The sequence below is a fragment of the Danio rerio genome, chromosome 23 (genome assembly GCF_052040795.2).
Source record: "Danio rerio strain M-AB ecotype USA chromosome 23, GRCz13ab, whole genome shotgun sequence".
Taxonomy (NCBI): Eukaryota; Metazoa; Chordata; class Actinopteri; order Cypriniformes; family Danionidae; genus Danio; species Danio rerio.
The window spans coordinates 44,251,629-44,267,500 of record NC_141043.1 but is presented as its reverse complement, the minus strand read 5'-3'; the positions used below and the strand labels follow the sequence as shown (position 1 = coordinate 44,267,500).

Genomic DNA, 15,872 nt, shown 5'->3' with positions numbered 1-15,872 from the left:
AATAATAGGGTGTCACGGTTTATCAGTGGTTAGTCACCTCACAGCAAGAAGGTCACTGGTTTGAGTCCCAGCTGGGTCAGTTGGCATTTCTGTGTAGAGTTTGCATGTTCTCCCCATGTTGGCGAGGGTTTCCTCCGGGTTTCCTCCAGTTTCCCCCACAGTCCAAAGACGTGTATAGGTAAATTGAATAAATTAAATTGGCCGTAGTGTATGAGTGCGGAAGTGTGGGCATCTGCTGCGTAAAAAACATATGCCGGAATAGTTGGTGGTTCATTCTGCTGTGAAGACCTGATGAATAAGGGACTAAGTCAAAGTAAAATGAAATGAATCATTAATCTGTCCCTGTAAATATCGCTAGTGTGAAAAGGAACAAAAATAGTTGTCGTCATACTGCCCCTAGTGTTTGAACTCTGAAACTGCAGTTAAATATTTAAGTAGTTTTTGCAGTTTTTACAAGAATGTAGGCTGAAGCGTGTATTTCTAACGAGCCTGTCTAATGAACCTGTGTCACTTCATGTCATCGAAACACTTAAGAACTTGGACTCTCATTCGTGTGATTGTGTTCCTCCAGCAGAAAAGCACTGGTCCAGTACAGTAAGTTGCTCACACCAGGATAACGCATAAGACTGATGACAGACTCCAGAGAGTAACAAAGCCTGCTCTATTTCCCTTCACACACACACACACACACACACACACACACACACACACACACACACACTCTCGTCTGCATCTCACAGCTGCCTCTTGCTACCACTCACTCACTATTGACTTTAACTTTGTAATAAAATAACCTTCTGAACCATTTTACTTTTTTCTAGAAAACCGTTTTCGGAATTTTTTGTTTAATAAGCAAGAACAAAAAAGAAAAAATATAAATTATAAATTCTACTTGGAGTGAACCGAATGGATTTGTTTTCGTTTTTAAGCCCTGCTTAAAAGTGATGTCTCGTCTTCAGTTTCAGGCTCAGGCGCGCTCCGCACTCACACTACAAGCGTACCGCACCAAAGCCCAAGTAAACCGCGCTCTGGCACACCTCTTCCAACCGGTTCAGAATTAGAGCCCGATTAAAAGCACTCACACTTCTCAAATGAACTGGGAAACACGCCTGGACACGGTTCAGATAGCATAGTGGAAGTGCGCTCTCAGTGTCCAGCCTTGTCAATTGACAGAAAGACAGATGCTCACTGTGAATAGTATGCGTATAAACATCCAAAAATTACCAGGATTGTCTATGTGTGTGAAATGTTCCAAACAAACAGCGGGGAAAATAAGTATTGAAAACGTCACCATTTTTCTCAGACGACTTATTTCTAAAGATGCCGTTGACTTGAAATTTTGTTGATAACAACCAATCCACAAATAAATATATAGGAATATATATATTTGAATTAAAACAAATCTAATTTCTTTACAAATGTGTAATATAATGAAATGACGCAGGGGAAAAGGTATTCACAAGAAGAAAGAAAAGTGTAGGAAGTCGGTGAAAGCCCAGACAGCACCTGAAATCTATCAGTAGCTCTTCAGCAACCCTCTGCCCTTCCTCAGTGTAAATGAACATCAGCTGCTTCAGTCCAACATCTACATTAGCAGGAGGATGAAGATGAAACCACAGTGGACATTTCAGCAAGACAATGATCCAAAACACAGCCAAGGAGACTCTCAAATGCTTTCAAAGAAAGAAAATCAAGCTGTAGAATGGCCCAGTCAATCACCTGATTTGAATCCGATAGAGAATTCAAAATAAAGCTCAGATTTGATAGACGAGACCCACAGAACCATCAAGATTTTGACACTCTGTCGAAGTCTGTGGAAAACTCACACCTGAGCAACGCATGTGACTTCGTTCTCTATATCAGAGACGTCTTAAAGCTGCCTTCACCTTTTATAGAAAGAATTAAATACGATTTAGTAGTTCAGGATTTTCTCCTTGTGTCTTTTCATTGTCATTACACATAAGTCATGTTTCAGATGTGTTTTGTTTAATTTTTATGTTCGTATTGTTTGGCCTTTTACCAAAATCTGCTTCAATTCCATGTCAACAGCTCCTTTAGAAATATTATTCCCAGGAAAAAAAACATGACGTGTTCAATACTTATTTTCCCCGCTGTGTCTGCATGCATGGGTGTGTGTGTGTGTTTGTCTATCTGTCAGGGCTGAATTTAGCATGGGTTGCCAAGCGAGGGCAAACGAACAGGAAACAGGGCAGAAGGACATGCTGGACTTCCTGTCTGTGCAGGAACACAATGAGATGAATCTCCCAGAAACTGCAGCGCGGCCAGATCCCGCTGAGACACACTTCATCCCTGACACAGCCTGCCTTTGTTTATGTTTACACAAGATTATGTGTGTCTGTGTGAAATACGGTCCTGCGGCATCAGCCAGAAAGCAAAGATCTTAAAAGATCATCATCATCAGCATATCCTACTGTTGAAAAGACTGGGGACATTTGTGACTGTTTTAAAGAGAAGATATGCTCCATTTCAAGAGTTCACACTTAGCTGATGATTTATAAAAGCTTGTTTGGCATGCTGTCCCGGGAGAGAGCCCCGAGCTCAAGGACACCTCGAGTCCGGGGCTTCCTCCCGTTTGGCAGAGCAAGAGGGGAGCCTGAGCTCGGTGGATCTTAGAACTCCCCCGCTGCTGTAGCTAAGGGAACACAAGGGTTAGATAAATGCTTGGTTTTATGTATATTGAATGTCTTTGGATGGTGGGAGGAAACCGGAGCGCCCGGGGAAAACCCACGCGGATACGGGGAGAACATATAAACTCCTCACAGAAACACCCACCGGTCCTGGGGGGACAGGGCTGGCGGTGATCTTGCTGTGGGGCTCGCAGGGCTAACCACTGGGCCGCCGTGTCGCCCAGTCAGAGGTAAAAGAGGAGGAAAAGGGGAGGAGGGGGGTTTCTTCCAAACAAAGATAAAGTGAATTGAAAAGTGTGGTTATTTATAGGAGCTTAGGTCTCGAATGATTGGAAGATACTGATTAGCAAATTCGAGACCAGCCGTGATAAATCATAAGCACGTGATCCTCTCGAAATTAGTTTATGAATAAACTTCACTTAAATACACTCTCAAATTCTTAAAGGGATAGTTCACCTAAAATGTTAACTCTGTTATCCTTGTCGGCACAATTTTATTTTTTTATTTATCAAGATCCCCATTAGCCACTACCAAGGTAGTGGCTATTCTTCCTGGGGTCCATCGAACATAACACAAAATTACATTAATACACAACAACAAAGACTAATAAAAACATTAAAATACAAAATTCATACATAACATCCAAATCAACAATCCACTTAATATTGTTCCATTAAATATTTTTTAAATGATTTTTTAAACCTCCTTTTACTTGTTACAAAGCATGTAATGTCTGACGGCAATTCATTCCATATTTTCATTCCTCTATACATCACGGTACGTTGCTTTGCATTAGTTTTTGAAATGGGAAGCAAAAAATTTCCTTTTAATGCATGCCTGGTGTTAAAATGATGACTAACATTACTATACAAAAGTTGACAGTACAATACACTTGGAACTTTTAACACAGAAATATTTCTTATAAAACACAGCAGAGAAACAATGACCCTATCCTTCACCAATAACCAACCTAAAGTTTTATGCATTTTCATAATATTAACTCTTCTATTGCAGTGTAAAATGAGTCGTGCCGCTCTATTCTGGACTAACTGTAATTTATCTAAGTCTTTACTTGATGCACTCGACCATACCATTGGACAGTAATCTAGATAAGAAAGAACAATTGCCTGAACAATTTGAGAAATACAGTACTGTGGTAAAAATTCAACACATCTCTTAATAATTGATAAACCTCTCCCCATAACTATTATCATTTTATCAATCTGTTTTGACCACTTTAACCTACTATCAAGAAGAACTCCAAGAAGCTTAATTTCCTCTGCCTGTTCAATAGGCACACTCATTACAGACAAATTTAACTGTGGTTTACATTTAAATTGAAAGTTTGATCCAAACACAATACTTTTGGTTTTTGTTAAATTTAAAACCATCTTATTATTCTGTACCCACTTTACCACTAATTGTAACTCCTCATCTAAATCAGCAGATAATTTTTCTATCGATGCCGCTGGTAAATATAATGTTGTATCATCTGCGTACATAACTTCCCTTGCTTGCTTTAAAACCAGAGGAAGATCATTGGTAAAAATAGAAAATAACAATGGTCCTAAACAACTTCCTTGAGGCACACCACATTGCAACTCTTTCACCTCCGAATAACTTCCATTATAGAATACACATTGCCTCCTACTAGTCAGAAAACTTTTAAACCACAATAGCCTAGTGCAGGGGTCAGGAACCTTTTGGCAAATGCATTTTTTTAAAGAGCCATTGGGGATATATAATAGAGGTGTGAACCTATACTGGTCTCACGGTTCAGTTCGGTTACGATTATCATGCCATCGATTAGGTTCAATTCGATATCACGGTGCATTGACGATGCTTTCCATACACAGTGTTGTATTTTGGGGGGAGGCTATAACAAGCTGTCTATATAAACACACAGACACACAGCACCACACTGTCTCTCATTCACACACATACACAAACATAGACAGCACAAAACAAACAAACACACACAAACACACTTAAGCCCTCGCAATATGTGTTTAGCCAGGAGAGCTCGCACTGAGAGGAGCAAAACGAAAAAAATAAAAAAATAAAAAATAAGAAGCACTTTTCTGACCGTCACTTACTGAGAGCTTTGCTCAGCGCGAGCTCTCCCGGCTAAACGTATAATGCGAGGGCTTAAACGGAGCAGTAATGTCGAATGTCGTATTGGTCGTAATGTCGAGCGAATAAAAAAAGAAAAAGACAGCAGTGAAGCATAACCAGCTTTGTCTTTTTGTAGGAAACACACTTTAGATCTTTTTAGGGTAGGAGGTTTTTGAGTTATTGTATATCTATCCCTGTGATATCTATCACTGAATGTGTCAGGAGTATCGAAAACAAAACCAACTTAACCGCGCTCATTTCTGGTTCCCCCTGGATGTACAGCGCCCTTGGCATTTGCCTATACTGCCTATGCCACGGGCCGGCCCTGATTTGTCTCCTGAGTGTTGTAAAGACCCGCGCTCACCTCCCTCACGACAAATGCGCATAGAAGATAAATGACGTCAGTGCATAACCGGTTATGATTATTACTGAACCGATACTGAATTGTCCGCGTCTGCATCGCGGTGCACCGAAGAAACAATTAATTTTGACACCCCTAATATACAAGCATCACATGTTGAGTAAGTCCATGTAGTAAGGAGAATTTATAGATTTTTTGTTTATATTCGCCATCAACACTCAAAAATGTTGTTTGAATTTACGTGCGCAATCGTTCGTTTGAGAAGTGTGAGTGCGCTGAATCGGGCTCAAGCACGGTTCACTTGGCCGGCCCTAGCCCGGTTGGAAGAGGTGTGCCTGAGCGCGGTTCACTTGGGCTTTGGTGCGGTACGCTTGTGTGTGAGTGCAAAACGCGCCAAAGCCCGAAACTGAAAGCGAGACGTGACTTTTACAGTGCTGTTTCATATGGATTTATAAGTGAACCGCGCTCAGGCACACCTCTTCCAACCGGGCTAGGGCCGGCCAAGTGAACCGTGCTTGAGCCCGATTCAGCGCACTCACACTTCTCAAACGATCCAGGAAACGGGCCTGGGCACGGTACGGATGGCATAGCGTGAGTAGGCCCTTAGTTGCATAACTTTTGTTGGTGTCCGATTCAAGTTAATCCACAGCGCTGGACATGCGCATTAAAAGTCCTTTTAGTTTTATTCTTATTCATTTTGCTGTAAAAATATACAATAAAAAGTTTTACTTTAAAATTTTCATTTTAATTGTATTTTCAATAGGAAACTTTTTAACTTTTTATAGGATTTTTTAGCGTCAGTTTTAATTTTTTACTGAAGGGAGTCAGCTGGAGAGACTCATATTGTTGGTCAAAGAGTCACATGTGGCTCCAGAGACATAGGTTCCATACCCCTGGCCTTGTGGTTAGAGCACCGACATATGGTGCAGTAGCACGTCAGGGCGTCCCGAGTTCGAATCCCGGCTCAAGGACATTTCCCCCCCTCTCTCAAGCTTCGCTTCCTCTCAATACTGTCCTATCTAATAAAGGCCAAAATTAAATCTTGAAAAAATAAATAAATAAATTCTGTCATCCTTTACTCCAGACCAGTGTGAATATCTTTCTTCTATTGAACACAAAAGACGATGTTTAAAGATTACTGGAATCCTGTAAAATCACTGGCTTTCATAGCATTTGTTTTCAAATTCTTAAAGGGACAGTTCACTAAAAAAATGTACTCTGTCATCATTTACTCATCCTACACTTCATTGTTCTGTTAAACACAAAAGATGTTTTGTAGAATGCTGGAAAACTGTTAGCATTGACTTTCATAGCATTTGATTTCAAATTCTTAAATTGACAGTTCACCCAAAAATTTTAATTCTGTCATCATTTACTCATCCTACACTTCATTGTTCTGTTGAACACAAAAGAAGATATTTTGAAGAATGCTGGAAACAAGTAACCACTGACTTCCATAGCGTTAGTATTCTAATTCTTAAAGGGATAGTTCACTCAAAAATGTTAATTTCGTCATCATTTACGCTTAACCACTGTGAGTTTCAATTTCTGTAAAACACAAAAGTAGATATTTTGAAGAATGCTGGAAGCCTGAAACCATTAACTTCCATAGCATTTGATTTTTTAATTCTCAAAGGGATAGTTCACCCACAAATTTTAATTTCATCATCATTTACGCCTAATCAGTGTGAGTATCTTTCCTCTGCTGAACACAAAAGAAGATATTTTGAAGAATGCTGGAAACAAGTAACCATTGACTTCCATAGCATTTGATTTCAAATTCTTAAATTTACAGTTCACTCAAAAATTTTAATTCTGTCATCATTTACTCATCCTACACTTTCATTCTTCTGTTAAACACAAAAGATGTTTTGTAGAATGCTGGAAAACTGTTAGCATTGACTTTCATAGCATTTGATTTCAAATTCTTAAATTGACAGTTCACCCAAAAATTTTAATTCTGTCATCATTTACTCATCCTACACTTCATTGTTCTGTTGAACACAAAAGAAGATATTTTGAAGAATGCTGTAAGCCTGTAACCATTAACTTTTATAGCATTAGTTTTCTAACTCTTAAGAGGATAGTTCACTCAAAAAATGTTAATTTCGTCATCATTTACGCCTAACCAGTGCGAGTATCTTTCTTTTGTTAAACACAAAAGAAGATATTTTAAAGAATGCTGGAAACCTGTAACCATCGACTTCTGTACCATTTGTTTTCTAATTCTTAAAGGGATAGTTCACCCAAAAATGTAAATTCTGTCATCATTTACTCATCCTACACTTTCATTCTTCTGTTAAACACAAAAGAAGATGTTTTGAAGAAACTGTCAGCATTGACTTCCATAGCATTTGTTTTTTAACTCTGAAAGGGATAGTTCACCCAAAAATCTGCACCTGGAAGGGCATCCGCTGTGTAAACCATATGCTGGAATAGTTGGCGATTCATTCCGCTGTGGCGACCACTGATAAATAAGGGACTAAGCCAAAAAAAATGAATGAATAAATGAATGTTCAAAATTTTATGCACACAGATCTGTATCACAAAAAAATTGTGATTAACATTAGCGAAGTTGAACTATTCTAAAAACAAACCAAATGAAATACAAAACTGAAGTGATTCTGCAACTGCAGGAACGCGTGTTGTTCAGTGATGCTGAAGTGAAGTTATTTTGGATTCTGTGAGTCAGTCCTTAGCTAAGTGTTATCTGTGTGTGAATGAGGCAGCACCCTTCCTGCCATCTAAACACGCGCACACACACACATACACACACACACACACACACACACACACACACACACACACACTTTTTTCAGAAAAGTTCATCAAATGTCAAGACAAAATAAACATCATGTCCAGATTTTGACCTGCAAGTCAACATGAGGGTTAAGTCCACCACAATGGATATACACATACACAGTATATACTGTACACACACAGCGACTGACAGCCCTGTTATACAATAAATATATTCAGCACTGACATGTCCAGACTGAGAGTCAGTTTCTGAACACCACCCATAAACCAGTGAGACTGACTGAAGTAAACACATCCACCTGACTCCTGACGTGTCCAATGACACACACACACATCTGAGTGTTTACTGTCCTACTAAACCTGTAATCAAACGTCAGCAGGACACACTCACTGCTGACACTGATGATTGTAAAGAGGGAAAGTTTCAAATGAACTCATTAAATAAGGGAAGGGCAGCACAGTGGCTCAGTGGTTAGCACTTTAGTCTCAGAGCAAGAAGTTTGCTGCTTCGAGTCCCGGCTGGGCCAGTCGGCATTTCTGTGTGGAGTTTGCATGTTCTCCTGAGAATAAGCATCACTAAGACTAAGTTAAAGAAAATTTAGTGAATATATTTGATTTTTTCTTCTATTTTATTTATAAACTCTAACAAATAAACTGCTAATTAAAGTAGGCTCACAATTCTACATTATAGGCCATTTTGAAGGATGTAAACAATAACAATGGTCCTAACATATTTCTTGTTTTACATTTTTAATTTCCATTAACTTCCATAACATTTGATTTTTTTATTCTTAAAGGGATAGTTCACCCAAAAATGGTAATTTTGTCATCATTTACACCTTATCACTGTGAGTATGTTTCTTCTGTTAAACACAAAAGAGGATATTTTGAAGAATGCTGGAAACCTGTAACCACTGACTTCCATAGCATTTGATTTCAAATTCTTAAATTGACAGTTCTCTAAAAATTTTTTAATTCTGTCATCATTTACTCATCCTACATTTCATTGTTCTGTTGAACACAAAAGAAGATGTTTTGAAGAATGCTGGAAAGATGTAACCATTGACTTTTATAGCATTAGTTTTCTAATTCTTAAAGGGATAGTTCACTCAAAAACGTTCATTCCATCATCATTTACGCCTAACCAGTGTGAGTTTCCTTCTTCTGTTGAACACAAAAAAAGATATTTTGAAAAATGCTGGAAGCCTGTAACCATTAACTTTTATAGCATTAGTTTTCTAACTCTTAAGAGGATAGTTCACTCAAAAAAAGTTAATTTCGTCATCATTTACGCCTAACCAGTTCGAGTATCTTTCTTTTGTTAAACACAAAAGAAGATATTTTGAAGAATGCTGGAAACCTGTAACCATCGACTTCTGTACCATTTGTTTTCTAATTCTTAAAGGGATAGTTCACCCAAAAAGTTTAATTCTGTCATCATTTACTCATCCTACACTTTCATTCTTCTGTTAAACACAAAAGAAGATGTTTTGAAGAATGCTGGAAAACTGTCAGTATTGACTTCCATAGCATTTGATTTTTAATTCTTAAAGGGATAGTTCACCCAAAAATGTTAATTTTCGTAAATGAATATATTTGATTTTTTCTCCTCTTTTAATTATAAACTCTAACAAATAAACTAATAGTTAAAGTAGGCTTACAATTCTATATTATAGGCCATTTTGAGGGATGTAAACAATAACAATGGTCCTAACACATTTCCTGCTTTACGTTTTTAATTTCCATAGCTTCTGATAAGCCAAAACGTTAATATATTGATAAATAATCATATGGCAGCTTTTTAAAGCTTAAGTTATGAATGATTTGCCCCTTGTTACAGCTATGGAATAGTTTGAAAACATGCTCAATACAGTTTGCTTGCAAAAAAAAAAAAAGTGATTGCATGGACATTTTCTTCAAATGGTTTCATCATGGACAACAACATCAATATTCATTCATTCATTTTCTTGTCGGCTTAGTCCCTTTATTAATTCGGGCTCGCCACAGCGGAATGAACCGCCAACTTATCCAGCAGGTTTTTTTTACACAGCGGATGCCCTTCCAGCAGCAACCCATCTCTTTGAAAAATCCACACACACTCATTCACACACACACACTAAGGACAATTTAGCCTACCCAATTCACCTGTACCGCATGTCTTTGGACTGTGGGGGAAACCGGAGCACCCGGAGGAAACCCACGCGAACGCAGGGAGAACATGCAAACTCCACACAGAAACGCCAACTGAGCTCGAACCAGCGACCCAGCGACCTTCTTGCTGTGAGGCGAACGTGCTACCCACTGCCTCACCCAACATCAATATTACAATATATGAATATGGCACTCATTCACCTCAGAGCACTATAATATTACTGTCCATAACTGTACAATCAATTCCCTCAAGGTATAAGCAGGTCTCTCAACTTTACTCTTTACGCTGCCACTGACTATACACACACGAACCAGAGCCCTATACTGTACATACAGATATCAGAGCCCTTAATGTATAACCAGACATTAGAGCCCCATACTGTACACACATGAACCAGAGCCATGTAGATATCAGAGCCCCACACTGTCCACCCTGATATCAGAGCCCATACCAGGGTTTAACGCTAAAGATTTTTTATACTGGTTCGATTGGGCCAGCGGTTCAGATTTTTACTTGCCCTGCCAATATATTCACACACACACAAAAATAAATAAATAAATAAAATAAAATAATAATAATAATAAAATCTAATTTCTTAGCCAATGTTTTAAATATTGTGTCAAAAATGTGTTTGAATCTAGACTTTAAATATTTTTAAAATGTTAATGAATGTATAATGAGCAAATCGTCGTGCTGTTCCCAAGTATATTTGATGTTGCCATCACTTCACTGTGCTGGTTTTTACCAGGTTACAAAACACGACATGCTCACAACATGAAATCAGATAAGAGCAACCGAAAATCAATATGGTGATTATGACATCACAGAGAAGGTAGCATTTAAAAGCTTAAAAACACAAACTGTTACTCGATTCTAGGACTGTATTCATACGCAATTGACAAATAGTTGCAGGCAAATTGAACTTTAGTGACAAGGCAGCACAGATCGGGCCAGTAACAATCCTGTCAACTGTCCCAAGCGCCTCGCACACTGGCCCTGGGCCATCTGGCAGTCCTTATTGTTGATCCCTGCATACTGTATAACCAGACATTAGAGCCCCATACTGTACACCCGTGGGCCATGACCCAGAGCCATGTAGATATCAGAGCCCCATACTGTACACAGAGATATCAGAGCCCCATTCTGTACACCCAGATTTCTGAGCCCATACTGTATAATCAGACATTATAACCCCATTCTGTACACATGTGACCCAGAGTCATGTAGATATCCGAGTGCTATATTGTACACACATGAATCAGAGCCCCATACTGTATAACCAGACATTAGAGCCCCATACTGTACACACATGAACCAGAGCCATGTACATATCAGAGTGCCATACTGCACATACACATATGAGAGTCCATACTGTACACACATGTATCAGAGCCCCATACTGTACAACCAGATCTCAGAATTGAGGTAAAGTTGGTTTTATATTCGCACATTCATTCATTAACAACTTGTGACATGATCCCTATATTGTTTACCATGGTACTTTGAATATTCGGTCTGAAATCACATGTTAGTATGACTTTAAAACAACATTAGACCGATTTAACTGCCATTGGAGGATAAAATGATTTTTAAAATTTAGAGTTTACGAAGAATAGTTTTCTGAAATTATATTATTAAGGAGAAAGTCTGAATCTATAAACAAAAAAACAGCTTTACCTCAATAATATCAGAGCCCATACTGTATAACCAGACATTAGAGCCCCACACTGTACACCCAAATCTCATAGCCCATGCTGTAAGACCAGCTATCAGAGCCCCAAAGTGTACATGTAAATATCAGTGCCCCATATTGTACAATCAGATACCAGAGCCCCATAATGTACACCCATAAACCAGAGCTCCATACTGTACACTCAGATACCAGAGCCACTAATATACACCCATGAACCAGAGCTACATACTGTACACCCATTGAGGCAAAGTTGGTTTTATATTCGCACATTCATACTTAATAAATGCTCCTTAATAACATAATTTAAGAAAAATATTGTTTTTCATTGTACATTCATTGTACAATTATATATACTGTACATTATAATTAATATAGCCTACTATGCAGCCAGAAATGATAGCCCCAAACAACCATAAATTAGAGCCCCAAACTGTATACTCATGAACAAGAGCCATGCGTATATCAGAGCCCCGTACTGTACATGTAGTTATGAGAGCCTTATACTGTACACCCATCCCCGGCGGGAGTGTGAACCCGCTCCCCGGCACACGCGCTCCTCTGCGGGGCGGCGGTGAAATGCGTGTCCGCTCACCTGGTGCAGCGTCTCGGCCGGCAGCTGCGACGCCCGGAACAGCTCCGCCACTTTCCCCGCCGCCGGTATGCCGCTGCTGTCGGGCTGACAGAGCGCGTACAGCCCGGAGTAACATCTCTGCTCGGTGTCGCTCAGGGACATGAAGGTCCCACCGGCGGATCCCGGATCCATCCCCGCCCCGAGCCGCAGCCGCCGGGCGTCCAGACCTGACAAGCGGCCTCTCTGTGCGTCTGCTCTGCGGTGCTCACACAGACACACGCACACACACTGCTGATACTCCCAGTATCACTTCTGACCGCACAGAGGCGCCAAATAACCACACAAAACTGCACACACCTGCTTAAATATTTATATGAGGACCATTTTTATATTACACACGCATATAAATTTATGTGTACATTACAAAGACGTACATTAGAAAGGTTTAATTAGGCAACGAGTGTTCAATATTTATAGACATTACGTTTATATGTTTTATTAATTTTGTGTTCATTGTGTGTTATTATGTATATATTAATGTTATTTGTTTTATTGATAAACATCATTATTGTATCATGTATCATATAGGCTATCATTATTCTTTACAGTATACTGACAGTTAACATATCCTTATTTACTTTAAAATCTATTTATCTGTCTTGTCTGTCTGTTTGTCTGTCTGTCTGTCTGTCTAGGGGTGCCCAAACTCAGTCCAGATTTTAGCACCAACTTGCCTCAACATACCTGCAGGGATGTTTCTAGAAAGCCTCGAGTCTGATTAGTTAGCCCAGGTGTGTCTGACTGAGGTTGGAACTAAACTTTGCAGGACACCGGCCCTCCAAGACCGAGTCACTCTTTGTTTTGACCTAAAAATGCAATGCATCTGTTTTAAACCAGAATTCATTTGATAATTTGATAATATTAGATTTGCAATTAAACATGCTCCATTTAAATCCTATATTACATTTTTATGCTCAAGATTTGTATTAATATTTGTAGACTTTAAATATAAATCTTTACATTTGAATCAATTAAATATAGAAAAAACGTATTAGAAATTAATACTTCAATTTACTTGCTTTAAAACCTTGACAATTCAATTGATACCGATTTATTTGTTATATTTTGAATTTATAAAGATTTATTTTCGTTTCCAGATTCAAGATTTAATTCCAAATTTAATTAATATTAATATTTTAGTCACAGAACATCTTTAGAAATGGAAAGATTATACATTTAAATTCATGCAAAATTACAACCTACAACATTTCAACAAAATTGTATATATTTTCTGTTTCTCTTGATTTTTGCCATTTTTTATTAAATTTTTTTTCCTAACATAAATTTATGAGAAGTGTACTCATATATGCCGATCACTGTATATAAATATATAATTAAACACCATTTTATTTGAAATATGTATTTGATAAACTATAAAAAAATTACAACTTAAAAATTCCAGAGTCCTTGTTTATATACTTATTATTAGAGCTTATAAAAAGAGTGTGTAATTTCACAAGGTAAACTGCACATGTAATTTAATATGACATCAAATAATAAACATCTCACATATATTTAGATATTGTGGATGATTCAGCTCTCTTCTGTCCCTTTGATTATGAAAAATAATCCTTTAAATCTTTACTGCCATCTTGTGTTGGGCAAATGAACCAGAGTAGAGCTCTGTTTATAAAACTTAGCTTAGAAGCCTTCCTAAAGGTAAACGTATACTGCAGAATACTTTAATTATTTTATTGATGATTATATGGCTAATATGATGATCTAATTAATTCAATATTTATGTAAATTATGTTTACTTAGAGCTTACTTACAGCTCCGCACACTCTCCCGTCAGGTTTGTTTTTATAGAGCTTAACTTTTGCGCAGGAAGTAACGCATGTACATTACTGTCCCGTTTTGTGTTGACGCCATGTTTATAAACGAGATAGTGCGGCCGATATAAGAGTCCCCCCATGAGAGTTGGGTCTGCCTATTGCACCCTGATTGATCCTATTGATTCTCTGGAGTTGTAATATAGACTGTAGCACCTGATTATAAAGTCCAGTATTACAACTATTAATTCTGTGAAATCATGCTATAAATTTATTTATTCCCTGCGGAAAAAATAGCTAAAACCAGCCAACCAGTTAAGGCCTAAACTGGTTGGCTGGTTTTAGAGGGGTTACCAGGCTGATTTCCAGCCGTATTCAGTCTGGTTTAAGCTGGACATAGCTGGTTTTGGCTGGTTAAGCTGGTTTTAGCTGGTCATCATCCAGCCTGACCAGCTACAATTTGGCTGTTGAGCCAGCTAAAACCAGCCAAACAGCTGGAACTTTTCTCAGTAGGGATGTAAAAACCGTAATAATGACCATTTAATTTCACCATTATAATGACATTTATATAGACCCTTTCATATACTGATGTATGGGCATGGGTTATGAAATTGAGCATTTAGCCTATATTTAGTTAGCATATTTAGCCTATGTGCTAGAATAATCATACATCTACCATTAGTCTCCTAGCTACAACAAGCTAAAGCAGCTCTGATTAGCCACACAACAATTCACCTGAGACAATCCTTTTGGGTCCTTAGCGGACTCGATTTTTCGCCACACCTGTAACAATTTTTCATTTATTTTTGGTCCCAAGTTACCTTTCTACTTTTAAAAGTGGACCAAAATATAAACTTAGTATACTCAGTATATAACTTATAACATGTTTTTTTGTAGATTGTAACTTTGGATTATTGGTAAAAAGAACAAAATAACTCAAATTCTTATGTTATTTGAAAAGTACCACATTCACAAGACAAAATATATGATAACTGTACCAAACTGTAAACTTTTTCATTGATCTAAAGATTTCCTATGATTCCCTGGTTCCAACCTGGTACTAAGGTGTACCTAAAAAGTGGCTAGTGAGTGTATTTACCTCTGTATTTCCCTGTATAAATCAATATTAATGTTTTTAAATGAGACCCAATGTTGTGTTTGGTGAAAGATTGATTCATGACCAACAAACAGAAGAACTGAGCCTGTAATAAGTGACTATTATATTTCTAGTAACTCTAACAGTGTCTGGGCTTTACTTTTAATAATAAAAGCAGTCTGAAAGATGGATCAGTTTCACTACAAATGATGATTTGATGTGCCGACTGAAACTCTTCCGTGAAAAATAGTTCATTCAGGCCTCAAAGCGCGACATTTTATGACATTTATTTTTTTTGTGACACTTTCTGCTAAAGGGAGAGACTCATGACTTTATGTCCTGTTAGGAATTTGCTGAGGACAGGAAAAAAGCAGGTGAAACAGCACTAAAATGCTATGAATCACACAGCAGGCGCATTTGAAAACTGTTTCTGCAAATATTAACTAGGGAAACTGATTAAACCTCTAAAAAAAGCAGGATAAATTTCTGTGAGTAGCAAAATTGCGAAACATGTTGTGACTTGTTGTCGGAGACGGTTTCTTGAATTCATTTTTATTTTTCTCAGCCTCTTGGCGAAGTGTTGTTTCTTATCTTAAGCATAAATTCAACATTATTTGGAGAGGTTTATGCACATATAATCACTG

The 15,872-nt window shown here is 38.0% G+C and overlaps 1 protein-coding gene and 1 long non-coding RNA gene across 17 annotated transcripts in view; one reads left to right on the top strand and one right to left on the bottom strand.

Moving 5' to 3' along the window:
- reps2 (RALBP1 associated Eps domain containing 2) overlaps positions 1-12,546 on the bottom strand; it is a 96,660-nt gene extending 84,114 nt beyond the window's left edge. For all 16 annotated transcript variants that reach the window (XR_015523963.1, XR_015523969.1, XR_015523975.1 and 13 more), the window contains exon 1: positions 12,322-12,546. Coding sequence is in view for 2 of the 16 variants with exons in the window: in XM_087307762.1 (XP_087163888.1) it covers positions 12,322-12,492 (171 nt within the window). In the remaining 14 variants the exon portion in view is untranslated. The remainder of the gene's footprint in view (positions 1-12,321) is intronic.
- Positions 848-9,837, top strand: LOC147831368 (uncharacterized). The gene is made up of 5 exons (XR_015524112.1): positions 848-2,966; positions 3,011-5,394; positions 5,732-6,399; positions 6,540-6,889; positions 7,036-9,837. It is a non-coding gene; the product is annotated as an uncharacterized LOC147831368 (long non-coding RNA).
- Positions 12,547-15,872: the final 3,326 nt, after the last annotated feature.